The 27,718-nt window shown below is 43.1% G+C and overlaps 1 protein-coding gene across 1 annotated transcript; it reads right to left on the bottom strand.

Moving 5' to 3' along the window:
* On the bottom strand, positions 6,286-27,627 carry CKMT2 (creatine kinase, mitochondrial 2). Its single transcript, XM_021381380.1, has 11 exons — positions 27,204-27,627; positions 24,378-24,456; positions 21,684-21,856; positions 19,372-19,570; positions 18,131-18,226; positions 17,662-17,883; positions 15,587-15,672; positions 13,755-13,878; positions 12,510-12,644; positions 9,920-10,045; positions 6,286-6,509 (listed from the first exon to the last, which is right to left on the bottom strand). Exons 3-11 carry the CDS (start codon positions 21,833-21,835, stop codon positions 6,390-6,392), a joined length of 1,260 nt encoding a protein of 419 aa, XP_021237055.1. The 5' UTR covers positions 21,836-21,856; positions 24,378-24,456; positions 27,204-27,627; the 3' UTR covers positions 6,286-6,389.

The following is a 27,718-nucleotide window of genomic DNA, read 5'->3' on the forward strand; positions in this document are numbered from 1 at the left end:
GGGGGGGGGGTGCTTTCTATCCTATGGTAACTTATTACATAACCTACAAGTGATTTTAAATGTTTGTGGATTTTTATTGGTATGACCAAGACTGTTTCATCTTCAGCAGGCCTGCTTGGCTGACCACTGCCCTGTTTCTCCATCAGGCTATGTTGCTTATGGCTTTAATTCTTCAAGACATTTAACAAATGCGCAAATGTGTTTAATAGATCAGCTCACATGTTTATATTTAGGCAAATCCTTACGAGCCTGGAGGAAGTGATGCCTTTAAGGGTTACCCTGTGGTCAGCTATTGGTGGTGCTGAGCTGCTCGTTGCTGTTAAACAACCACATCCAAGTAAGTTTTAATTTCTGGAGTTGAAGATGGAGAAAAATGAAGAGCTGATCCATTCCCCTGCAGTTCTCTGGCAGCTGCTTTGTCCCTTCCTTTTAGAGCACTGACCATTTGAATAAAGCTGCCGTGTTTCACAGAATAAAGGAAACAATCTGTCCAAACCTACCAGATGAAGTAAACATAGAAGCATAGATCCTATAGGCATGCTAAGCAGCAAGAGAGGGTGCTCCATGCTTCTTTTAATCATTTCAGTCTTACTTCATATACCTATCCATCAATAAAAATACAAGTCCTACGTTTATACAGAGTGTGATTCAGTGGTGTCTGCAGTTATTTGCCATGTTCCGAGCAAAATAATCAATTGCTCTTAAGCCCAAAGGTATTTGGATGACTAGCTCCTGTCTGGCATCTCTTGTTTGACTTCAGTTGGAGCTAGGTGAATCTTAAAGATTTTGCACTAACAGTTTTTGGCATTAGTAATTAATCTTTGCTTACTTGAGTAGTTTGAGTTTGGGAAGGTTTTCTGGCTTGGAAGGAAGGCCAGCCCCATGTATATGTATCCATACTTGGTGATTCAGATTTAACTAGCTAGATAGTCTCACCAACATACAGGTCTTTTTAGTCTTTAAGAATTAAATTTTCCTTATAATTCTGTTCATCCCCCATTGACAAATGACTGTCAATATAACTGAGGAGAATTCCCCATTCAGAAAATGTAACTACAAAACTGGAAGGAGAGCTAAGACAGATGTCTTGATAAAGACACACATGTAGACAGAGGTTATGGACAACATTTTTATTTCAAAGAAGGACGCTCATGCAAGAGAGTAAACTAAAGATAACTCACATCATTAGTCCTGGACATTTTCCCCTTTACATGGGAAGATCTTGGATCCATGTGAGTCCCCAGAAAAATGGGTAGGTGAACAAAATATGTTTGTGACCCTTCTTTACAATTGTCTTATTATTGTAGAGTAGCTGTTATTTTCTCAGTAGGAGCCCAGTCTCTAAGAATTAATTATACCAAGTGAGTTAAAAATGCAGTGTCAACAGCAGCAGTATGCTATGCCCTTCTGGCAGGGAACAGAGTTGACTTAGCAGGGCTTCTGTAGTATATCCAATGTGCTTCAGTGTGCACTGTGTCTTCAAGCATCTTTGCAGGCAAAAGAAATGGCTGTGTAAAGTCTTTAATCTTTTAATTAAGCCTTAAGCTGAAAATAAGCTGTAAAAGGCATTAGAGTAGAAAGATGAACATTAATTATTTTGGCAGGTCTTAAATTACATTCCAACAGATAATATTAGTAAAGTAATGTAAATATTAGCTGTAATTTATTCCCTGTATCATCTGCAACCTTTTTTTTTCTGTTTCCAGAGAAAATATATATCAGGTCTATTCAGGTGCATATTAGTCTTGTAAGAGTGACAGTTTCATGAACTTTGAAGGTCTAGTCAGCTTTTGTTAGGACAGGGACTGATTTTAGGTGTAGAGTATCATGCATGAAAGCAATTACAGCTGTCAAAGCTACAGACCTGGCTTTTAAGCTCTTAAATCACAGTTCAGAAAATGATTCAGTTCAGCGCACACAGTCCCACCCACCAACATCTTCCCTACAGGGAGCCTGCATAACAATGATTGAATTTTTTTTTGTTTGGTCCGTGAGTTATGTGAACACCAACGTGTGGAAAAAAAGCCAAAACTCAAAGATAACACAGGTGAGTTGTCAGCCACTCTGATGCTCATGTTTTGTTTGTATTTCTCAGAAAAAAAATAGACACTGTACATCCCCCATTGCAGAAGAGTTTTTCTATACTAATAGCCCACATTCAGCACTTCAGTGGTGGATAGACCCTTATAACTCACCAGAAAACTGAACAGCTCCAGGCAGCGTATTTGTTCAATAGCTTACTTAGTCACACAGGACCTGACTGCGAATATATGGAAATTAGTCATTTGCATGTGTTGTAGGAGCCCAGTTAGCAAGCAGAGGAATGTTTTAACCCTCTTTTTCAAAGAATCATAGAATATCCCAGGTTGGAAGGAACCCAAAAGGATCAAGTCCAACCTCTGGCTCAATTCAAATTATGTGTGAGAGCAGTGTCCACACGCACCTTGAACTCCATCGGCTCACAGCCATGCCCCCTGCCCTAGGGAGCTGTTCCATGCCCACCACTCTCTGGCGCAGAACCTTTTCCTGATATCCTGAAAGTATATATATCTCTGTGTGTTTCTCTCCCTTTGGGTCCCCAGACTGGAAGTACTCCTTGCCACTTCCCATTGGCACAGCCTACCCCCCAACCTTGTATGAGCGGCCTGATGGGCTGTGATGGGGCATGGCCTGGGAATTTGCTTATGGTGATCCCTAGCAGGCAATGAGTTCTTCAAGAAGACTGTAAAACTACTTGAGGCATGGCATATAGCTCTTCTTGGACTACTTAATCAAGTAAATTCTGAAGATTTACAGAGAATCAGTGGCTGAATCTATCAGCAAGAAATTTTATTGGCAGAAAAGGATCTCAGCAATGCAGAATTGGTGACATGGGAAAACTAAAGATGAGAAGGAAGAACTAACATCATATGTCTAGGGCAGAGCAGCAATCCAGCTTCTTAAACCTTTAATATTTTCCTATTGAATCATAATCTGTATGATTCTCTTTTTTTTTTTTCTTTATAACCTTCCAGGCTTTCTCTCTTTCTTTCTCTCTTTCTTTGTTTTCCTTCTTTCTCTCTCTCTTTCTGTCTCCTTCCTTCCCCCCTCCCTCCCTCCCTCCCTCCCTTCTTTCCTTCCTTCCTTCCTCCCTTCCTTCCTTCCTCCCTTCCTACCTTCCTTCCTCCTTCCCTCCCTCCCTCCCTTCCTTCCTTCCTTGTCCTACCGCAGCCATTCTCTGGAGCTTATCTTCTGGAAATAGTGCAGCTGCAGCATTGCTCCCTTCAAACTGTCACTGAAGGCTGTACAGCAGGAACTGATAGCCCCCATGCTGTAGGGTGTGCTCAGCTTGCAGATGAACAGGATCACAGAATCATGTAGGCTGGAGGCCTGGCAGTAGCCTGGCACGGCTCCCCTGCTCCACCAAAGCAGGGCCAGCTTAGATCAGATCACTCATGTCCTTGTTCCTCTGAGTGTCAAGTATCTCCAAGTCTCTTCCAGTGCTTGACCACTCTCTTAGTGGAAAAAGTCATCCTAATACCTAACCAGCATTTCCCATGTCCCACCTTCTGTTTGTTGTCTCCTGTCCTATCACCATGCACTTCCAAAAAGCTTGTCTTGTCCATCCTCTGGTATAGAAATCAGTTGTGCACATCAGTAACATCTCCCCATAACCTTCTTTTCTCCATACTGAACAAACCAGTTCCCTCAGCCTCCCATTGTGCATCATGTGCTCCAGTACCCTGCCTGTCTTGGCAGTCCTGACCCGGACATCCTGCATGCAGTTTATCTCTCTTTCTTGTACAGAGGAGCCCAAAACTGGACACAGTCCTCCAGAGGTGGCCACATACATACCAAATGGGAAATAATCAGATCCCTCAACTCATTGACTAGACTTATGTAATACCGTCCAGTATGGGCAGACTGTCAACTCATATTCAGTTTGCTGTCCTCAAGGACCCTAAGCCCTTCCAAAGCTGCTTTCCAACCATTTGTGCCACAGCTTGTGCTGTTGAGTGGAGTTACTGTGTCCTAAATGCAGGACTTTGCAATTGCCTGTGTTGAACTTCGTAAGATTTGTCAGACCATTTCTGTGCTCAAATTCCCTCTGTAGAGCAGCCCTGTTCTCCAATATGCAAGCTGCTCCCTCTCACTTAGCACTAGCAGTGGACTTGCTGACTATTTAATGCACCCTAACATCCAGGACATTAGAAAAGGTCTTAAAACAGCGTCATCAGCTCAGATATGGACCCCTAAGGAATGAAACTCGCAAATGGCTGCCAGCTGGAGTCTCTACTGCTGCCTGTCATCACCTTGCAAGTCAGTGGGTGGAAAGAAAGTAGAGTCTCTAATCAGAGCACTTTTGGCCCACAGTTGAATTTTGTGTTAGCCTGAGTGTTCTGGAGAGCTAACACCGAAGTTGTTCCAGATTTAGTTGTTTGCATTCTGTGTGAAGTCAGCGGGCATCTCTTTCCTTTCCCCAGAATTACGTACTCTTATTAATGAATGTTTAGGAAGACGAAAATCATTAGGTAATCCATGTAATGTAGATGAGGAAGAAGCAGCAATCAAGAGGAAGCTCCAACTTGTGTTTCCTGCAACAGATTTCCTGAGCAAGAAGCAAGAGTGCACCATGCTATTGATTTCCAAGAGCTGCTAATTCCCTAGTCAGTTCTCAATATCTGATTGATTTTTAAAGTGGAAATTATTTTTGTGATTAACTTTGCAATCAGCTCTTCAGACATGACTCACTGAAAAACTTTCACAAGGGACTTTAGACTGGGCTGACATGGTACAGTAGAAGTTGTCTTGGAAGTTTTCATGAGAGACGCTTTGCTGGGGGAATCCTTAACACACAGGAAGAGAATTAAACTAAGATGGGCAGTTCTCAAAAAGCAACAGGTCTTGGCTGTAATACATTTTTCTGAAATATGGGTAGACACTAGAAGTCTAATCAACTTCCATAGTGGACAGGAGTCATTTCTGGAGAGAAATCCACTGAGTCTTCTAAAGGCACAGAAGCTGCTTCAGCTTTAAATGGCGTTGGAGGCTGGGAATGTATCAGAGGGCTGACCACAGGCTTATACTGCTCCTCTGATCTTCTCCAGACATCCACTCCTTCCCACTCTCACAGGTGCCGGGGAGAGAGCTCTGACCCAGTCTGTCCTAGTGGCTTGCCACAATTTCCACATTTTCTCAGCACTACTTCCTCAGAGCTTACACAGCATGAGCTTTGTGAACCAGCAGCCCCACATGAGCTACAATGGCAGGCCAGGGATTTGGCCCAAGCAGTCAGAGCAAGCGAGCAATGTTCCCCAAATACTTGAAAGGTGTTGACAAGCTGCCCCTCAGAGATGGGCCCTCTGCCTTCCCGCTGCTGACCCTACATGCAGGATACTCCTTTGCCTGCCATGTAGAACTGAAACATTTTTGACTAGTACTACTCTCAGCTCAACAGCAACACAGACAGTAGTCATCACTGCATATCCCGGAGTTTTTTTGGTTGTGGTTTGTTTGTTTTTCTGAGAACTGGTGTTTTGAATGTGGGTACTGTGAAACACCGAGTATGTTTCAGTATGCAAAGAAGAAGCAACATGACAGTCACCGTCTGCTGTTTGTTCATTCCGCCCAAGCCGCTCACCACACAAATAGTCCATTCTAGGCATATCCTAAGAACATCCTTATACATCCTACATAATGATTAGCTGGTCCGCTGGCAGGCTTGTGTTAGATGCACAATATCAGCAAATTGTTTTGCCTTCTTTCTTTTTTTTTTTTTGGCCAGCTTGCTACAGCCCAAGGCCATAGGGCAGATATAATGCCTGACAGAAATATTTGAGAGGTGACCTGGTGAATTCTTTAAAACTAAAAAAGGCTGAGGGTTTGAGATGACATGGTAAAGAAGTTTGTCTGCAGATCAGTCCTGGACAGAGAAGTGGCAGCTTCCACACAAAGACAGCAGTGAGCTCCTGATGATGGGTCAAGTGGTGGACTTCTGAGACTGAAGCCATTGGGTTAGCTATTGAACTGATTATTGTGTCAAAAGACAAAAAAGTGAGCACTTCGCAGCACCTGCCGTGGTGGAAACTCGAGAGAAGTGCATCTGTGAATGAAAATCAGGTGCTTATTCAAGACTTCAGAAGTATGCTCATAAGTGCAAATGCAGGCCAGAATTAAGGATTGGTGCTTTTTTCATTATTCAGCTAGAACTTTCCTTATCACTAGTCAAGCAAGAATGGGAAGCAGTCCTCACAGAAGAGGGAGCATCCTACAAAGACTTTGTGCAACCAGACACTTAAAGACGCATTAAGTATCAGGCAGTGCTTTATTACACAAGCTATTTATACAGAGATATACAGAGGTGCCTTTTTGTCAGAAGGGCAGCCAATTACCAGTCATTAGCAAGAAGATCATTTCCTGCCAAACTGTGGCAATGGTGGTGGCACCTTGATGTCTTGACCTCTTTCTAGTTTCTTCTCACAGTCAACTAGGTAATTAACCCCATCGATGACAATCTGGACTAGTTCCACCTACAGCAAGAAAAAGTAGTAAGAGCTTTAGATAATGCTGTTAATACAGAAAGGAAAAACTGGCTTGTTCTGCAACAGCAACTATTATAGCTGGATCCAAGGAGAGTCATAGCACAGAGATCACATACCCTGTGTGACACCAGAGACTTGTACATCTTCACAGACATGGATCAGGACCCTGCATTCCCTTCCAGATGACCATAAACTCATGTCCTGCCACAATAATTTGTCAGCTGCCTTTATTCAGGGAAAGATTTCCCACCCACCCTGGCAGGCATGCTGGCTTTGCTGAGATGGTTCATCAAGCCCAGAACCCATATTTCTGAAGGAGAGGGCATCATCCTAAATTCATGCTGGCTCTACACCATCTATTGCTCCTTTGTTTTCAGCTGAGGTGCTCTTGATTTACACTGGCAGAGGTGGGATTAGCTTCAGGCCCAGAGCAGCACCAAAATTGCAATTCTGTATGGCAGGGTGTAGTGGTGTCTTTGTAATCTTTTCAAATTGCGGTAGAATACAAAGAGCCTTGCCCTCATCAGCTTTTCTCCAGGCCCTAGGGCATTGTTAGTGTCACTGTAGCCAGCAAGCTACAGTACCAGTTTTTCTTAATTTGCACAAGATGGTCCATTAACAACCTTTAACGACTGGTTTGTTAAAACTGAATGCAAAGACTAAATCCCATTGTCTCTTGATTGCGACAGTCACTGATATTCAAGGGATTTGTTTTTGCTATGAAGCATGTCAGTGGCTTAGCAGTTCATTTTATTGTCTGTTTTAGACCAGCTGTGTTGGGAAATCAAAGGTCTGAATTTGCAGCCTCTAGGAGAAAAGGAATTTCATATTAAGTTTGCATTGACCAGTAACTGAAACAAAACAAAAATACAAACAATTTTATCTTGCACCTTTGGGAACATAATTCAATTCTGAAAGCAAATTTACTACATAATGGGATTTATTTACTATAAACTGAAAAAAATATGTCTCACAATAAAACATTTTTATCTTCTCGAGTTTGTCTTGTCTTAATTTAGATTTCAGAATCTTCAAGGTAGGGATTGTATTGTTTCTCTTGGCTTTGTTCTCTGAATGCTTGCTTTATGAGGCATCATTGACTTCTGTGATACTTACTGTGCATATACAGTAGAATCCCATAATGAATTATGCTGTGTAATCCTTTCATATTTTTTTAGTGTTAATTTAGTATAAAGCACACACAGTGATGTTTCTGTTATTAATAAATGTCTCTGCTGCATACTGGTTTTGCATATAATAACGCTCAATAGCTTTTTACTTTTGAATGTTTCAATTTGGATTCACAGGAATTTAACTGCTTACATTAAACTCAATTTTTTTTTTAATTTTCAATGCCATGTCCAAACACCCCTTGTTTGTGAGGACATTTAAGGACATATGTAAATAAGAAAGTATGGAAGACATGACTTGGCTCTGTCCCTGAGGCAAAAAATGCAAGGCAAGCAAGAAAGGAAAACCTCTGACTGAATGTGAGCTAATTTGATCCAAGTGCAATCCAAGTTCATTATCCCAGGACTGTATTTGTGTTATGAAAACTACTGTAGGAATTGAATGTTGCTTCTGCATATAGAACTAACAAGATTCGTACTTTATTTCGTGGTCTCTTTATTGATACTAATAATTCTTTCTGGGGTCTCTTTATTTCATTGAAAGGGGGGTCTCTGATTGTTTTCATCAACTGTCCTTTAGATATTGATGCATGCTTAGTAAGTAGATGAAGTAATAGTACCAAAGTACCAAGACCACAGCTTCTGTATTTTAGACTAAAAGCATATTGTAAGGTTATTCTGTTTTGCTAAGAGGCCCTCAGGAAAAGAATAGCAGGTTTATCAAATATCAAAGAAGCCAGGGCCTCCACACAAGGCCAAATTGTCTCACTCTAGGACTGGGGGAGGGATACAACAGGCAGGCCTCAGGATGCTTCCCTCTATCCTCCTTCCACACTTATCTTTATCCAAGAATCAACAGGTGTCCAGAAATAATGACCGGGTGCTGAGTAAGCAAGAGTTAGAAGTTAATTAATTAGCAATATACATGCTTAGCTAGCAACAATTTATATTCAACCAGTATCTTTATGTTTAGTTGAGCGCCGGGAAGATTGTGAACCTGAAGTACTCAGCCAATGAGGAACCAGGGGAGGAAAAGATAAGCGTCGGGTAATAGGGCATAAAAGATGTAACACCGCTTTCTGCGGCGCGCCTGCTTGCAGGACGCCCGCCATTGCAATTGCGAATAAAATCTGCTTTTATCAGAGATACCGTCCTGATCAATTATTTGGATATTTCCAACACTACCAAGCATCAGGCTGTATTCAGGTGTTGGGTTTCAACAAATTGCATCCATATCTAAGCTGCCAAAGACTCCCAAGTGCTGTGGTACTCTGGGAAAATGTACCCTGACCACACTCATCTGGGAGATGAAAGATATTTGACAGATTATTTGAGTGTCTGTTACCTATCTACTAGAGAATCGCTCAAATGACTGGACTTACAGGGCCTTGACAGGCCAATTTTTCTGTCAGTTGTTCTTGATGTGGCCAAGGGTGAACGTAACTGTTAAGCTGCAGCTGTGTCACAAGACATACAGCCTATGACCTGGAATAAGGTTTTGGGAGTGCTACTGGAAGGAGGCTATAACACTGACACTGCCATTTCTTGACCATTCTTCAGGAGAATTGCTCTTAGGAGCTGTTCTGCTTTATAAATGTGAAACTGAAATGGCGTCTGGGATCTGAGTCTTCCAGGAAGGCAGCCTCCCCGCCAAGATGTAGGGTCATTTTCACTCTCTGGCTCAACAAATACACATTCAAACTGAAGTAGCTTCAAAAATGCCTGAGATGAATTCACCTCATCATAGTCTACAGCACACTATGGGGAATTCAATATTTTCCCTGACTGAAACCCGGCTCTCTTGTGTTCTCTGCTCAGTGTAACACAGGGTATGAGAAGATACCAACAATTTCTCCTTCTCTGTTATTTTGGAGTGAAAGGACTGACCTCATCCTGTTCTCACCATGTGGAGAAAGTGCAAAACTGAATACTAAAAGGAAAACAACGCATTAATCCTGTCTTGTTTTCTGTACCAAATTCCCTTGGTGGGTTAGGATGCAGTCCTTAATTCTCTCCTTGACATTTTGCAGTAGGTCACATTTGTGGTGCCTTCTCATGGCAATTTTTTTTACTCATTACCATAACAAGAATATGTGTGTAATTTTTTGCAGTGTAAGCATCCTCACTGGATCTAGAAATGCAAACCACCACAGTTCCATTGAGGTGATTCTAAGACCACAGTGAATCCAGCTGGAAGGAAAGTGACTTGTATCATTTCAGACCTGTGTAAGAAGCAAGGGGAAAAAAAAAGGCAAATAAACAGGTTACCTCTGATCGACCCATGCGGTCCAGGTTGGAGATATCATACACATCTGCTACAGCTGCAGTATCCACCCCGCCAGTGCCGCGCTTTTGCAGCCTCAGATTCTCCAGGATTTTTGGAAATCTGGGATCCTAGCCGAATAAACAGATTTGTGTTTACAGCATTTTAACTTGTGCATTGTGCTGAATCCTTGCAATGCTCTTATCCACGACTTAATGTGTAGCGTCTCCAGACAGACAGGCAGACAGTTTTCTCAGTCCTCGGATTACAGCAGGCACATCCATCCCATGGCCTGCAGGCCGCACACGGCCCAGCCCAGCCCCTGCTGCAGCCCTTACCCCACACCTTCATGGCAGCAGCTCAGCCGCACCAAGCAGCTTGGCCTGCAGCCATCTCTCTCAGGCATGCACCCATCTCTCACAACAACCACACAGCGATATGTGGTGGGCACTGTGTGGGCTGAAAACTGGGCACAGGGTGCAGCGCAGTGCTGACTCAGTGATGGCACATAACCGTATGCACTTTGATACGCTGGCTGAACACAGTCCTCTGAATAATGAAAAATATACAGCCCTGCTTTCTGTTGTGATAAAGGAATTTGAGAACAGACTTCAGGATTGCTAAAAAAAATCACCAATTTCTGTTTGTGACTCCATTTTCAGAAGATAGAAATACACTGTGGGAATCGAATGTTGATTCTGTATTAGAACAAGATCAGAATTTTCCTGATTTCATGGCCTCTGCTGCCATTTGGGTCCTTTATTAAAACCAGCTAGTAACAATTTATGTATAGTTAGCATGAAAATATATGTTGTACTTTGTCACTCACATTGCAAGAATATCCTGCACAAATTAAAAGAACAAGTCATGACATGCCTTAGAGAGGGCCCGAAGAAGGTATTGAGGAAGGCCTGGCACCTCTCCAAACCCCTACGGTGTTCTTTGTTTAACAAAGGAAGCATGCTTCGGACACAATGGAAGAAGCTTTGGAGAAAATCATCATATCAACCCGATAAGAAGAGTACCAAGACATCTTGGAAACAGCAGGATGGCTACTGACTGACACTAGATAGCACATGAATTAACAAGTGTCAGAATGTAATTAACAAATGTAAACCTTCGATAAGATTGTGAACCTGGAGTACCCAGCCAATGGGGAAACAGGGCAGAGGGTAGGCAAGGGGGGGAAACAAGGTACAAAAGCTGTCATACTGTGTCCATAGGTGCACTCCTGTTTTACAGGATGCCCGCCATTGCAATTGCGAATTAAATCTGCTTTTATCAGAGATACCGTCCTGATAAATTATTTGGATATTTCCAACAACATGACCTGCAAATTTTCAAATGGAATGTATAGAGCTGGAATCAGATATTCAACTCAACAATCTGATCATGTTTCTACTAGACTTCTATAAGCCCTCCTAATCAGAGAGAAATACCCCTCGCTTCACAATCTTATCTCATTCATGTCATTGCTTTTTGGCAGTATGTGCATTTGTGAACAAGTGCTTTCAAGGGTGAAGCACAGGAAAAATAAAATTCTGTGAGAAATCTCTGATGAACACCTTGAGACCTCACTAAGAATTGCCACCACTGCCACTGAACTGGGGTGATTGCATTAGGTTCACAAAAACAGGGTGACATATCCCACCAGTTCTATGCTTTTGTTGCTTTCTTTTTTTTAAAATGTTCTAATAAAAATATTAAAAATTAAAATGTTTTGTTACTTATATATTAACTATATTTTGTAAGGGCTGCTCTGAAAGTAATGCCTCCTGTTCTATGATGTTGGCCCACAATATCAGAAGCAGATATTGGTGGCGTGGCAGTAGGAACTGAATATTCCCACCCATATTCTGTTCCATGTTGTTGCCATGTCACAGATAGCAGAAGAGGGGCACTCTGACAAAATGGTGTCCGACATGGAAGTGTATATTGAGCAAACGTGTATCACTGAATTCCTCCATGCAGAAAAAGTGGCACCAATTGGCATCCATTGACTCTTGCTGAATATTTCTGGAGAAGACCAACCAGTGGATGTGACCACAGTGAGGCAGTGGCAACAGCAACAGTGGGTCACCTGCACTGGTGCAGATTTTTACAAGCGTGACATGTAAGCTCTTGTTCATCGCTGGTGAAATTTTAGAGCTAATGGTGGTGACTGTGTTGAAATAGAGTGTTCTGTAGCTGAGAATTTGATGTATCAAACAGTGTTCTTGTGCTCTTTGTATCTGTTGTAGTTTCCATGGAAATAAGTAGGAGGCATTACTTTCAGAGCAACCCATGTATATGCTGCCCAAGATAATTCTTCACTCAGTGCAGCCCAGGCAAGCCAAAAAGTTTGACACCCATGGATTACAAGCCTGTCTTGGCACTGTCTTCTGAGTGGATTAATTTCCATAACAAATACAATAATTTGCAGAATAAAAGTTCACTTAATTAGTCGTGCATTATCCTTGGGACCTTGTTACATGTCATACTAACATGGAGTCTCTGTAAGTTGTCACTTTGCATTTGTTCCTCTATAAATCATTTGTTCCTCAGTAAATCCAAGGAGCTAACTTATGTCACTGGCCTTTTAAATGACTTATGTACCTTGCTAAGCCTGGGCAGCTTGACATGGACTCCAGCGCGTAAGCCAGTTCCCAGGTTGGAAGGACAGGTCAGAACATACCCAAGGCGTTCATTCCACATGAATTCCCAGCCCCGTTCTTTAATTAATCTTTCAACCTATTAAGACAAAAAGAGAGAAAGTGAAAAGAAAGGGTTGCATACATGTCATGTTCTAAGATATTTCCTTGTACCTGAGATTCTTCTCAACACATGCCTGTGCTGGTGATGAATTCCACTAACACTAATGCACAAATACTTGCCTGAATACAGTTTGGTCCGTGCCTGATGGGAACTTTTGCATATGCCAGATGTCAAGGTCTCGTACAAGAATTTATTCATTATTTTCTCACTGTCATTAACTTGCAGATTCTTGGTCACTTTATCATAAAGCTCCCTGTCGTGATGGTTTTGTATAGCCTTAGCCCAGAATTACGGCTTTTGCAATGCATTTCTAACCTTGGCAAGATTGCAATTCACAAGCCTCAAAGCCTCAAGCACTATGGTGTGAAAAATAAATAAATAATAAATGGAACTACAGGTGAGTTCTGTATCAGTTTCAGAGGGATGCCTGATTCTAGGAGGAGTATACTTGACTTACATATGCCTAAATTTAATTATGTTCCTCTGCAGTTCAGATGAATTAAGTGTGCCAGGGACTTCAGTGGGGAGAAATGATTGTTTTATGTAACCTTGCTACATTTTGGAGACAATTTTGAGCCAGTTTCAACTGTAGGGTTCAATCTTTAACCTACAGTGTTTCATGTACTCTGGCAACCCACCCGGGAAGGATGGAAAGGAGTAGCAGAGAAGAGTCTTCTTCCACCTGTCCCACTGCACCTTTTTTGCTAAATCACCTGTGGCACTAAGTATAATCCTTTTTCTCAGTTAAAGAAACTTTTTCTGTCTCTGAGCAGGAGATGGGGCTAACTAACATGGCCGGATTGTAGCTATGCCCGAACTGTCTGGTCAGTACTGCTCTAGCCTATGCGCCAACACATGAAGGCCTTTTTTTGTCTTTAGGAATAGCAGACCGTTTACTTTCTCTGCAGCTCAGCTATCAGTTTCCCTTTGTTCCCTTCCTTAACTGCACTAGTGTGTGTTGCTTTCGGGATTGATGTTACTTCAGTTTGTTGCCCTGGGAAATGCCAGTTCAGTATGAACCACAGTAACCAGTGCTGACAACAGCCCAATAGCAAACAGGCAGGAAAGACAAACTCAAGTTCTTACCTCTTTTAAGCCACGGCAGAATCTTTCAAACACCCGTTTCATATTGCCACCCTTCTCCATGGAAATCACTCTGGTATGGTCCTCTTCATTTATCCAGATGAGAAATGTCTTGTCATTGTTATGCCTGGTTGAGAGGAAAAATGTTACTTTAAAGCATGAGACAAATGCAATTCTCAATACCCCCAGCTTTATCACAGCCTTTCAGGACTGTGAGGAAGATAAGCGCAGTGAAATAACATTGCTCTGCAGAGTGAGGAATGAGATAAGAGGAACATGCTGTCCTGCAGCACAAGAACAGCTGGAGGACATCAAGGGGAGAAGACCAGCCCTGCATCCACTGTCAGTGAGGATGTTTTTTATTGATCTCTGTAAACTGTGCAGCTAGGAAAAAAAAAAAAAAGATGTTTACATGCTGCTGGGGGCCAGGTTCTGTGCCCTCACTTAACTGTGTTTTCTACCTCAAATCCCTGTGCTCACTTTACCACTTGGTTGCACTGTATGGCTACATCTGTCAAGTTATATGGAGGACAGCATCTACATGTGGGCACTGCACTGGAGCTGCTGGGTCATCAGTCAAGCTGTGAATCCTGAAGATACCCACTCCTGCTGTAAACAGTTCATTGTAGCCAAGCATGTAAAGTGCCAGGTTAAACCTGAGGTAACTTTTAGTGGCTTTCCTCCACTTTCTCTATCTTATCTACAGTCTTTCTTGCAGCATGCAGGAGATGTTTGGTGGGACCAGACTCCTTTGTACAAATACTGGAATATTACCAAGTTTGAAACATACAAAATCTGGAAGTTTAGTTCTCTAAGCATGACTTTCAGCTTGTCTTCTGCTGTGACTCCTTTTGCTGACACAGAGCTGTGAAGGTGCAAACATCCTGTGCTCTGACATTAGGGCCATCTGAGATTCAGGAATCTCATTTTCTGTCATGTATGAATATTCAGAGTAGGCTTTTCCAAGGAGACTGTTGTTGGCCTGACTCAGCCCCTCTGTAATTAGTGACTTCCTAAAGCTGTGGGATGATGCATTGAAACTGAGCCTTTGCTGTTCCTGAGGCTGGTGGGAATACTCCCAGAACAAGGACAGTACCTCACCTTTTCTAAGCAAGATACTAGGAGACATATACTAGGAGAGATGCAGATGCACTGCACAGTCACCCCCATTGTCTTCTAGTCAGCATGCACAGATTTGGGGGCTATTATTTCATTATATCTATAAAAAATATTCTGTTTGTGCACAAATCGTATCAACTGTGTTGTGAAAGAAGGAACAGACCCAGAAGAAAATGGGAAATCAAGCTTCTGCTCTATCCCACCTTTTCCAGATCATTTGCAGAGAAAGTGTTACTTTCAGCTCAGGGAACTGATAAAACACCCTGTCTATTGGGATTGGAGACAGGGGGCAGGAATTCGTGATGCAGTGTCCTGCAGCTGTATGCCCAGTGGATCATCACTGCTGACTGCTGCTACAGATGCTTTCCTAACCTCAGCTCTACTGGTTTCATGGTGACTGACAAGCCTTTTCCCAAATCAAATTTTTAACTAGAAACAGAAAAAATTGGAGATAAAAACCCAAAGAAGGAGTCATGCTTATGTTGCAGTGTTGTGCTGATATTATTAGAGAATATATGAAAATAATATTCTATGAATATAAAGGTCTTACTCTGTTGTTCTTTCTTGGATATATGTATTTTTAATTAAGCAAGAAAACACTTTTCTAAAGCAACTGAATATGCTGTGAGTATCAGGACAGCACAGCTGCAAGGCTAAGACAAGCAAGGAGAATAGTAATACAATCTTCAAAACACAGCAGATGCCACACAACGTACCAGATTCCTCTGGCATCCGGCCAGTCACGAGCCATCCCAGCACATGTCAGCAAAGGGGACACTGGCTTGTCAAAGAGAAAGTGGTCCTGGTCACAGAAATGGGGCCAGAGAGAGAGAAAGAGAGAGAGAGAAAAGAAAACAGAATTCAGGTTTATTCAGGTTTATTTATAATGTTGTATCAATACACTTTACATGAAGGCAATCAGTGTACAATGATGTATACCCTGTGAATCTGGTTCCTTCTTCTGGAAGCTTAGGGTACATTACTCTGGTGAAATTTCCTGAATCTTTCAGGATCTTGATGGTATTGCCAGTATAAGAGTGTTTTCCCAAAACACTTCTTGTAGGAGAAGGCAATGAGCCCGTACAGACTGGAGAATATCCAGCGCTAGTTTTGAAAAGAGGTAGCACTATGCTGGGCTCAACCTCTGGCATCACAGGCTTGTGCAGCTCCTCAGCAGTGATGCTGTTTCCAGTGTTAATAAATCTAGCACTCAGTGTGTCCCCAACTTGTCATATTTCAACTTTTTTTTTAAACTGAAATTCCCTTCTGTTCCAAAGCAGGAAAGATTTTAACGTGTGTGCTGAAAAATTATTAGTTCTTAATTCCACAAACACTGCCTTGTCAAATATTGTATGTGGTTGATTTTTTTTTTTCCCTTGAGTTTAATTAAGATTAATATTGAGGCTATCCAGAATAAATATGACATGGTAGACAAGCTAATAAACTTTACTTTCTTTTCCCACTTAGTGGAGAATTTTAGGCTTTCATCTCTGAATGCTCTGTGATAGGCACGGTGCAGGCTGTACTCTAATCATGCAGGGGAAAATGATATAGAGTTCCACAGGGACAAGGCATTTATTTCCTCTACCTGCTCTATTCTGCACTTTTGCTTGAGAGAAAAAGCCATCCTTTGGCAAGTAAACAGCTGAGTGCCATTACTTTCCCATACATGTGTATGGCCCAAATCTTCAATGCCTTCTGTGCTGAGTGCACAGATTTGTTCCTATAGAGATCAAACAGTGCCTGCTGAACACTGGCACCAAGCTCTAAGATACACCTTGGTGTTTTGAGGTCCTAAGGTACTGAAGGGAGCAGGCAATGCTGTGAGTAAAAGAACCTGGGGTTTCAACGTTCAATGCCCTGATTTTTATAAATTTGCACTGCTGCAAAATCTAGCAAAATAAGGCAAAATGCTGAATCAGTGAACCTATTTCACTTCCCCAAAAACTTAAACTGCAAAGGAATTCTATTTTCCACAGCCCTGTTATTATCTCTGTCTTCTGAAGAGCTCCCTCCTGCTGAAAAGGGCAATGGAGTAAAGCCCACAAAGATAACCAATATCTTGTCAATAAACGTATCACCAAGAACATTAAATAAAAAACGTTTCTGACCTTACATAAATTCATAACTCCTGGTTAATCCAGACGATGACACCTGATTGTAGCGTTATAAATAGTTATGCTACTTCATCAGCTGCCTTTGGGTTGATGTAACAAATGACTATGTCATAAACATAGCTAACAGGGTACAGATATTCCTTTGGATATTTAAAATGCACATTCAACATTTGTGTTGTTTTGTTGTTTTGTTGTTATTTTCATCTTTTTAAACAATCTTATAGATTTTTATGATTTTAAAAATCTGAACGTGAATCCCTGTTATGGAATACAAATAATATGTAATGATTTATTATATAACATTTGTAGTTAGAATGGTTATTAATATAGGAAATATCAATCTTTGATCAAAAAAATGATCAAGAAAAAGTCTTGAATTTACTCATTATTTGTCCAAAGAGGTGGCAGCAGCAGCCACATATATTTGTTTTGACACAGAGCTTGCTATCTGGAATGTAACTCCATTTGCATACATGTAGAGTATATGCATAGCCAAAACACAGACCCTGGATAATTTGCCATTATGTTAAAAATATTGCTGGGCCAGTAACCTCTGGATTAACACTGTGATTTTCATCCTTAACTACACAGGAAGGCATGTACCCTAAAGGAAGGTGAAGATAAAAATAAACAAGGGTAAGCGTACACGGTGTCAGCTCTGGAGCTATACTTACATCAATAAGCTGCTGCTGATCCCTCTCAGACATGTTGGTCAGGCTGTAGTACTTTCCAGAAAGGTCTCCTTTCAGCCCAGAGAGGGCGGTGACCACGACGTTTTCCACCTCTCTCCTCTCAGCCCTAGAGCAGGCAGGAGGAAGGCTCAGGCCACGGATGCTGCGGCCAGTGCGCACACGTGACGAGAGGACATAGCGCTCATCAAATTGGCCTTGGGTGATCTGAAGGAAGAATGTGGGATTTTTTGGTTCATGCATGGTGTCGTGCTCCACTGTTAAAAGAAAAAATCCATCCTACAAGAAGAGGGACATCCTTCTGCTTGGGGATCTTGACCCAGGATGTGGCAGAGTAACCAACTGGTCCTTCAGTTGGAAGCCCCACCATAGAGGGAAGACTACAACAGCAATACTATAATTCTGAGGAGCACCCCTGATATTTTACTCCCTTATTATTTTATTTCAATCCTACCTTGGATGCATCCAGGTCAGTGTGATGCTTCATTGTACGCGGATCATAGCCGTTATGTCTCGCTTTAATGACAGGGTCAAAAATCTCAGCAAACACCTATGGAAGTCAGAAAAATCTGTAGAGAGTCTGCAGCACCACAGAAACAGTCAAAGGATGAGCCTCAGCCACAGGAGAAACACCTTGACGTAGACAATCATTGAGCTTTGCGAACGCTGACAGGAGTAAATACGAAAAAATCATTTTGACCTCGACAGTACTTTGTAGCGGCTGCTGATCTTCACAGCAAAATGAAGGTGTAATTGCAGGTTACAAGCCTGCTTTGGCTACCACAGACAGGCGCAGAATGTGGTGACAACCAAACTGGATTTCAGAATGTATTACCAACCAGAACACACAGAGTATCTTGGCAGCTTGCCTCCTGCTCTTAGGTCATGCAGGAGCAATACCATGGTTCCTGTTAGAGTCACGTGTGTCAGCTGTGGCCACAACCACACCTTCATTCAGTCATGTGTCAGTAGCCTCAGCAGCTTTTCAGGGCAGCCACTACATCTAAAGGAGAAAACTGAACCGCAGGAGCTGATAACCCAGAATGTCGGATGTCCCAATCCATCTTTCATGGCCCAGCATTTGGGATGCTGTTAAGAGACTGTATAATAATAGGTAACATTGTGTGGAAGGCTGAAAGAAGCAGATTGAAGAGGTCAAGAAAAATAACAATTTTCTTATTTTTTTCCTATTCTTCATACTATTTCAGTGTTAAATAAACCTGTCCATCTTAATGCTGTCAATTTTCTTCTTTTGTCATGATCCAATAGCTGTAGCTTACAGGTGTCTGGCAGTTCCCAGAAGACATTTTCATTTCATTTCTGCCTTAGGTATTCCACAATACAATTTCCACATTACCTTCATTTTGTGTGTCTCCGAGTTGCATAGTTTTGCCATAAACTAAGTTTAGTAGTACGAAGAAGGGCAGCTGCTGGAGGCAGGTAGAATATTGCTCGAAAGCAGGTGCACTTTATTAGCTTTGATGCAGTAGAGAGGGTACCTGTAGCAACGCCTCATTTTTGTGCATTTTCTAACGTGGAAGAGTAGGGAAAAGACTGTTCATAAATATGGCCTCCCTCTTATGTACTCTCTGGAATAGTATTAATCTTAGGAGCACATACCCTGCCAGGAAGCGCTGTTCAACTAATGACCATAAAAACAGCAACACACACAATAATTTCATGAAAGCATTTTACCTCATAGGATTCTTCATCACCTGCAACCATGCCGACAGTTTTAATGAAAGGATGGCCAGGATTGTCCACCCCAGTTTGGATGCACTGGTCCAGGCTGTAGCCATTGGGAGTCAGCTTGTCCCTTAGCTTAGCATAAATGGCAGGGGTGAGACATTCAGCCATGCAATTGTTGTGCTTGCGAAGATCCGGATAGTCTGCGCTGAGGAGAAAAACCATCACAAGCAATTAATGCCATATCTTTGAACAGTGACCCTTGCTAGTTCACAAAATTATATAAGGGATCATGACGTATGAAGTGTACTGCATGATTTGAAAGTAAAATTTGTTCTTAGTTTATAAATTGCAACGAATTTTCAGAGGGGAGGAACATTCATGTCACTCCAAATACCCCAAACTGTGCACAGATGAACAACCCCGCATACAGTTGCAGCTTTCTCCTACCGGGGGCAACTGTGAAATAGACCCCGATGAGCTTTGAAAGTGTACTAAACCCTGTTAAGTCTCTGCTGAGACACTCCTAGTCAGAAATAAATGAGCTCTAAGACTGTTTTGTTAGGTAGGATGGGAATTAAGTGTAGCTGAAAAAGGGTTTGTAATTCTAAGACAAGGTACTCTCCCAGCTGTGTGGATATCAGTGGGACTGTCTGGTCTCTGTCAGTGGGGAAGCTAACTCATCCGCCATACCTGCGGTTTTTGTACTTGTATGTATTATTATTGTTTATGTAAAGCTGAACCATATTCTAAGCCAGGGAAAATAACAGAATAATAGAATCTTTGAATGGTTTGGGTTGGAAGGGAAATTAAAGCCCAACCACTTCCAACCCCATGCCATGAGCTGGTTGCCCCCTGTCAGATCAGGCTGAATAGGGCCCCGTCCAGCCTGGCCCTGAGCGCCTCCAGGGATGGGGCACCTACAGCTTCTCTGGGCAGCCTGTGTCATTGCCCCAACACTCTCATTGTGGAGAATTTGCTCCTAACATCTAACCCAAATCTCTCCTCTTTTAGTTTAAAGCCATTACCCTTTGTCCTTCTACTCCCTGACACAGAGTCCCTCTCCAGCTTTCCTGTAGGACCCCTTTGGGCACTGGTAGGCCACAATGAGGTCTCTCAAAAACATTTTCTTCTCCAAGCTGTACAACCCCAGCTTTCTCAGCCTCTCTTCACAGGAGAGGTGCTCCAGCCCTCTGATAATTCTCATAGCTCTCCTCTAGACTTGTTACAACAGGTCCATATTCTTCTCAGGTTATGGGCCCCAGAGCTGAACACAGTACTCCAGGTGCGATCTCACAAAGGCAGAGTAGAAGGAGGTCACCTCCCTTGACCTGCTGTTCACACTTCTTTTGATGCAGCCCAGGATAGAGTTTTCTTTGTGGTTTGCAAGCACACAATGCTGGCTTGCGTTGAGCTTTTCATCCTCCAGCAACCACAGGTTCTTCTCCTCTGGGCTGCTCTCAATCCATTCTTCACCCAGACTTTATTCATGTTTGTGATTGCCCCAGCACATGTGCAGCATCATTAACTTGGTCATGTTCAACTGCACAAGGTTTGCACAGGCCCAACTCTCAAGATTGTTAGTGTCTCTCTGGAAAGTATCTCTTTCTTCCAGCATTTTGACTGCATCATTCAGCTTGGTGTTTTCCACAAAATGAAGATATTATGTTTATTAAGGCATTTTTCAATCAAATCAGACCCCATCTACCTTGTAACATTTTGTCTGATGCATAACTCTATTATTTCTATTATAATTTATTTTAAGTAATATCTTATCCCCTACTTAAGAAAAAGAGACTAGCAGAGCCTGATCCCTATTGTTTTCCACAAACATCGGCAGCAAAGTCAACCTGTACATTAAGGTCTGTAGTTAGTTTGTAATTGTCAGCCAACCAGTTTGCAACAGAATTAGGAATATTTCAAGTGCTGTAGTTACATGGGAGAATTTTTTGCTACTTGAATGATGAAAGTATGTTCACAGTTCCTAATGGTAGAGTCTGTACAGTCAGCCAGTCCCATCAGTGCTACATAGCTGATGAGATAAAACAGGACTAATTTAGTGTTTTGTCAGAAATTTGAAGCATTTTGTAGGCTTGTCACTGTTTGGCAATGTTTTTTTGAGCGTCGATACTATCACACACCCCTGCTTTCTTGTCTTGAGAGTCATGTTGGTATAAAACTGAGGTGACCAGCAAAGGGTGTTTGTCAGGTTGTCAGTCCTCAGGCACACGGACAGGGTGGCTGTATGAGGACTCTGCCGCTCTGATGAGGATCTTCCTCCTCCACGGAGCCCAACGTGATGCCTAGCCTATAGCGCCCACCTGGGAGGGAAGAGCTTCCGCTTCTCATGCACAGTGGCCTTCACATTTTGCTGGTTGAGGAGGTACCCAGTGGTGAGTACCCCCGTGCCTGCCGCTGCAAAAAGTGCAGCAGTCACACGGCCAGCCAGGAGACGACCAAAGGTGCCAGCCATCCCTCTTGGAGGACACGATCTCTGGAAGAGAAAGCAGCCCTTCATCAACTCAAAGCCCTCTCACAGTGTGAATGACAAATGAACCATCAATTTTAACAGTATCCCTGTAAAAGAAGCTATTTACCTTTATTGTAGGTTTGCACTGAAGTAGTGTGTTCAGATAAATGGTTAGTGTTTACTGTGTTTCTCTAGCTGTGTAGCATTATTGAATCCTAGAATTATCTAGGCTGGAAAGGAACCTTTAGTAGAGTTGGAAATCAGTTGGATTTTAGTTCTGTATTGAGCACACAAATCTAAACCAGTGTATTTTATTTTTTTCATAACTTAGGGCTATAATTAAATCCTTCAGTTTGCTCCATAGCAACAACACATTATCTGAAGACATCTTTTCAGTGACCAGTAAGTGAGTACAGTAAGGTGCAGTAAGGTATGGCCACATGTGATGGGATGTGACACTAATGAATTTCCTCACAGTGCTGTCATGTACAGAACCACTACACCTTTTCCACATTACCTTGACCTGTTAAACACTGTGCTTTTTCTCCCACAGGACTAAAGTTGGAGTAGGCTAGAAATCATCACAGGAAGGAGTGCTCCATAGGCTTGAAACCTGAAAATCCCAGCTGGCATGGGAATGGGAATAGAGGTCAACTCTTCACTATCTTTTCCAGTATAAGAGCACATTCCATCAAACAGGAGCAAAAACTGAAACAAAAGTAGGCAGCTCTGTACAACAGTGGTCATGGACTTAATGGAACTCTTTGTGAAAGGACAAGGTGGGTGCAGGTGGTACGCATGTCTTCAGCAATACTGGACAAACACATGGAAGGGAGATGAACGGGGTATGTTAACAGACAAAATGAAACAGGCTAACAAAATTCCTGGATCTGACAGCAGCTGGAAGCTGCTGACAGAATGTTGCATACTTCGTTCCTCTCTCCTCAAAGATCTACTGGGCTACATACATTTTCCACTGCTCTGAAACACTATCATCATTTTTAGTGCTCAGAATGCTACAGAAAATATACAGAAGTACTCTGTACCTATTAGGCATCTATAGCAGAAGCTTTCAGAACAGCAAATATAGCTGGAGAAAGCCATGTATAACACTTCTTTAAGCCACAAGGTGTTATTAGCAGAAGCACCCTACAAATAGCAGTTTCTGACTCCCAGCCTTTCAAGAAAGGGAGATTTCTGTTGCTTCAAGTGAAAGAGAGACACTCTTTTGCCTTTATACCAAGTGTCTTGCACAATGATCTAGAATAAGAACAAATGTAATGGGTACTTGAGTCTGCAGTGATCCAGAGGCAGACAGCAGCACCGGCGAGATTATCGGGGTTTTAAATACCTCTTAGGAATCTGTGTGCCCAATTAGTTCATTATTCCAAGCAATGTGTTCAGAGCTTTGCCATGAGTTTGGGATTAAGTTCACAGTACAAGAGATATCTCAGGCTAACTGGTGTGTTCCGGAAGTCTGAAGAAAAGAATGCATATTTCTTAATTCCCAAGAATCAGAATGCAACTAGTTTTGCAAGTGACTGGGTTCCTGAGAAGCTGTATGTCTTGTTTAAATCAGTAATACAAATTCCAATTAGTGTTGCTGAAGGAAACTTTTTCTTAAAAAGGGGCTCTGACAAGTCCCGTTTGGGAAATGGACATGGAAGAGTTCCAAGACATGCTGCTGTTGTTTTGTCAAGGCTTTATAAATGCAGTTGTTTGTATAATCTCTTCATAATTTTTTCACATGAAGTTAAACACCTCAAAGTACTTGGTTTTCTGTTCAGTGAGCACAGATGTCCAGCAGGCCTCTCTCTTTGGGCTCTGTGGTGGAACCCCTCTGACCTCTGTGAGCACTTCTGCTCCATTGGTGCCTTCATTTTGGTGAGAGCTGCAGGACAAGGCTCTCACAGCTGTACCAGAAACAAAGTGGGAGGTGGTTGGACTGCAAATCAAAACCAAGTAATGGGTTTGTTGTGGAGATTTTCACACTGCTTTTCTGTCTCTGTATTTAGCAGACGGTGCTTGCACCTTTCTGCAGCATAGCACCTGCAGCCCATGCTCTGGAAATATTTGCTTGGGACTAATTTGAGGAGAACTATTAGTGCTATACCTCAGTGTCTCAGAAACAATGATGTGTTTTCATAACAACGGTATGTATTTGTAGTTCGGTTTCACCGATGTTTTCCCAGCTGCATAGAATTGACCAGCAGTCAAAATGTTGCCCTGAAAATCCAAAGCTGTGCCCATGTCCCTTTGCAGACGATGACACCATCCCTCCAGCAGCCCCAGGCACACATCAGGTGTGAGACTTTTAGGTACCTTCTGAATACTGCATCACTTCAAGGGACCAATCTGATCCACACACCTCATTAAACCATAGGAATCACATGTGGAGTGTATTTAGAAGGCCATGTGAGTGCGTAACTGTGCACTGTCTTTTGGACCTTGTTGTCATCCATCAAGTGTCCCTGCTCCCCAGGACACTCTTGCCTTGGTGGATCATGGAAAAGACTCCCTCTCCCCAAGGCAGGCTCTGATTTACCTTATAGATGCTTCTCTAAGAGCTCCTAAAGCCTCCAACACTGGAGATGCCAACACTCCTCACTGCGTAGGAGAACTACCTAAAAAAAAAAAAAAAAAGATCAGAGTGAGACAGGATTTTTTTTATTTTAAACAGTGTTAATCTGCACACTTGTTGGTATAACTTAAGCCCAGCATGTCACCTCATAACATTTTCTTCCCCAGACAGTGCTGTGAGCAGTATGTTTTCTGTCTGAAAGGGCCATGGCTGTTTCAGCCCTTGGGAGGCTGCAGCGTGGCATTGCTGTTGCAGGGACCACTGCTGGTGGCTGGTGAATGTGCAGGGACTGGTGGAGCAATAGAGCTGGAATTTTGTGTGGGAGAGAACAATTCCTTCTAGGGTGCTGTGGAAAGAGGTCTACAGTCTTTTCTATCAAAACTCCTAATTCAATAAATAGGATTTGCCATAAGGGAGGGCTATTGTTCTGAATATAAATGCATATAATGCTGCAGCACCAGCCACACCCAGGTTGTATGTTACATGGGCAACCCTTTGAAGCTTTGCTTCCAGGGTCACTGGGATTTGCTTGGAGAATGCAAAAACACCAAAGAAACACAGAGCAATTGTCTCAAAAGTTCTTGCTCCATATTTTCCATGTAACAGGTTAATCCCGACGTTGAACAGTTTTAATCAATTCTTACAAGCCTTCTTGAGAACATAAGTGGTGATTGTGAGGGGAGTGAATGCAGTGTTGGCACAGAGTAACAGGTGTGAACCATGCAGCACTTATCACTCAGTGTCTCCAAACCCAAGTTTTCTTCACAGCTGAGCAGAATTGGTCCCATTTCCTGCACATCAGCACCACAGAGGGAAATGAATTCTCACACAGTATAGAGTCAGACAGAAGCTGGTTGTGAGATGCAGCAGAAGTCACTGCTGCAGTGCTGGTGCTGGAGGACAAACAGCCCAAAGGACTGCAAGTGTCGTTTCAGGAGCTGGGACTATTGGTGGTCAAAGAGTGAATGCTGGGGTGAAGAAATTTGGAGAGTGCCTATTTCAGGGCCTTGAGCCAGTTTCCATTCTTTGTCATAACACACCTAGACTAGTGCCTCTGCTGAAAGTGAGGGTCTTTTCCCTAAAGCAGTATGGCTTTCATAGACCAGGTCCCTAGCCAATGTTAAAATATATTAATCACGTCTGACAGTTTGGTGGAAGCAGGCCATGCTACAGCTCCCGCTGTTGCTGTGGCCAGAGGCTGCAGAGCACCCCTTGTGTTGGGCTGATGGACAGCTGCAGTGCCCAGCTTCCAGCCTGCATGCAGCTGCCTTGTGACCTGCACACAGGTGAAGCTGTGGCATCCCTTTCTGGAAACTTCAGAGGAGTGTAAATTACGGAAGATGCACAAACCTCCTCAGTAACCTTTAAGGAACTTACAAACTTTACTACTACTTTAAATATAGACAGATGAATGCTTTTTCTATTAACCCTTTACATTGTTGAATTTCTAAAGAGGAAGCGTCTGCTCTGTTTACTCCTGCACTGGTCACCCCTTACTTCACAGCGGGCAGCACGTGTGCATGCAGATAGGAAGGGAAGAAGGTGCAAGGGTTACAGCGACAGTGACATTTCCAGAAATAGAACAAGATTAAATATTTGGACGGGTCGTGGGTGGTATTACTTGCCACACCATGTGACCCCGAGCGACATTTCAGAGGAATGGCAGAATCATAGCCAAAGTTCACACAGGTAACATATATGCGCTCGTCAAACTGCTAAGCTGTTGGGTCGCGCTGACACGGCGGTGAGCAGAAAGTTCACATGGTGGAGATAGGTATCGACAGAGGTGGTCTGTTATTTCTGAGACGTTATGCCTTTGAGTCACCCCTAGCTAAAGCCTGCAGACGCCAGGGGAAAGTTTGCTCTGCCCTTCTATGGCAGTTGTGGGCACCTTAGAAACTTCTGCAATAAATGTCACAAGTGACTAAATGCAGGAGACACCATTTTTAGATGCCCAGAAAACAGCTGACGTTGCTCTTCATTTGCTGCCTCACTCTGCATGCTCGGAGTGTGAGATATAAATTAAAACACTAAATCTTTATCAGCTGTGTCAGAGGTGTTTTCCCTCAGTTTCCCATTTCCCCCAGCCTTTCTGACCAAGAAGGGCTTAAGATCTCTAGAGTACAGAAACAGCGGCAGTGCAGAAATCATCCTGAGTGCATCCCGTCGCAGCACATAGCACCTCTACAGAAAATAAGCTAAAATTCAGCCTCTTTCTGCTCACAATTCCACAGGCCTGTGTGCAAGCATAAAAATCTAATCATTTAGTGAAATTAAACAAAAAGCACACCTAAATCCATTGCTACGAACCAAGGAGATACGGAAAAGCCATGCCCCTTGCCTGACAGGCAGCTTGCTGGCCCCAGCACACACCGCGGTTTGCAGGAGGCCTCTCCTTAGGCCCCTCCTGGTGGGACTGGATGCAAACCCCCACCAGGGCCCAGTGATGTGCTGCCGCCCTTCTGAGCAGTCAGATGCCGCTGCACAACATAACCCCACTACACAGAGCTGTATCCCGCCCACAAACCACTCCTAGAACTATATCATGTTCCCTGAACTGCTGTTACACATCAGAGGAACTGACTTTGCCCTTATTTAAAACTCGCACTGAAGGGTTAGCCTCTGAAGCAGCTGCACGGTGGGCTGACACATTTCCTCCTGTACCAAAGAGCTGTGTGGATCAATAGATTATAATTGCATTATGCTGCATCCTGCAGTGCTTCCAGTTGATGGAACAGCCCTCGTGTCAGAAACAACTGCGAGAGAAGCGATGCCGTTAGTGGGACTGACCTTGCAGCTGAAGGGAGAGGTCCTGCTGCCTGCAGCGAGCCCGGCGTGTGAGGGGAGCCACGCGCTGGGGCTGACAGGAGTCCAGGTAATATGAGAGGGGCAGAACAAGGTGAGGGAAGGGAAAATAATTGCAGCAGCCAATCCTATAACGCTCGGTTACGTGAATGACATTTGCAGTCAGAAGGATGCCCTTGTGGACAGGAGCAGGATGTGGCAGAAGGGGGTGTGTGTGCTGGGTGACAGCTACACCATCCTTCACATGCTTCTCAGGCAGAGAGGGCCATGGCCTCGCCTAAGGGCCCAGAAAATAGATGCCACAAACCCTCTGAGCCAGGCCCCTCTCCGGGCCTGTCCAGAAAGCCTCCCCACTTGTGTTGAGGGAGCGTCAAGGCAGGGCAACCTCGCAGTGTGGGTGTGGTGACATCACAGCATGGGTGATGTGACATCACAGTGCGGGTGACCAGACACCACAACAGGCATTTTTTTTCCAGTCCTTTTCATCCACCACACTAATT

Source organism: Numida meleagris, chromosome Z, assembly GCF_002078875.1.
Source record: "Numida meleagris isolate 19003 breed g44 Domestic line chromosome Z, NumMel1.0, whole genome shotgun sequence".
Classification (NCBI taxonomy): Eukaryota; Metazoa; Chordata; class Aves; order Galliformes; family Numididae; genus Numida; species Numida meleagris.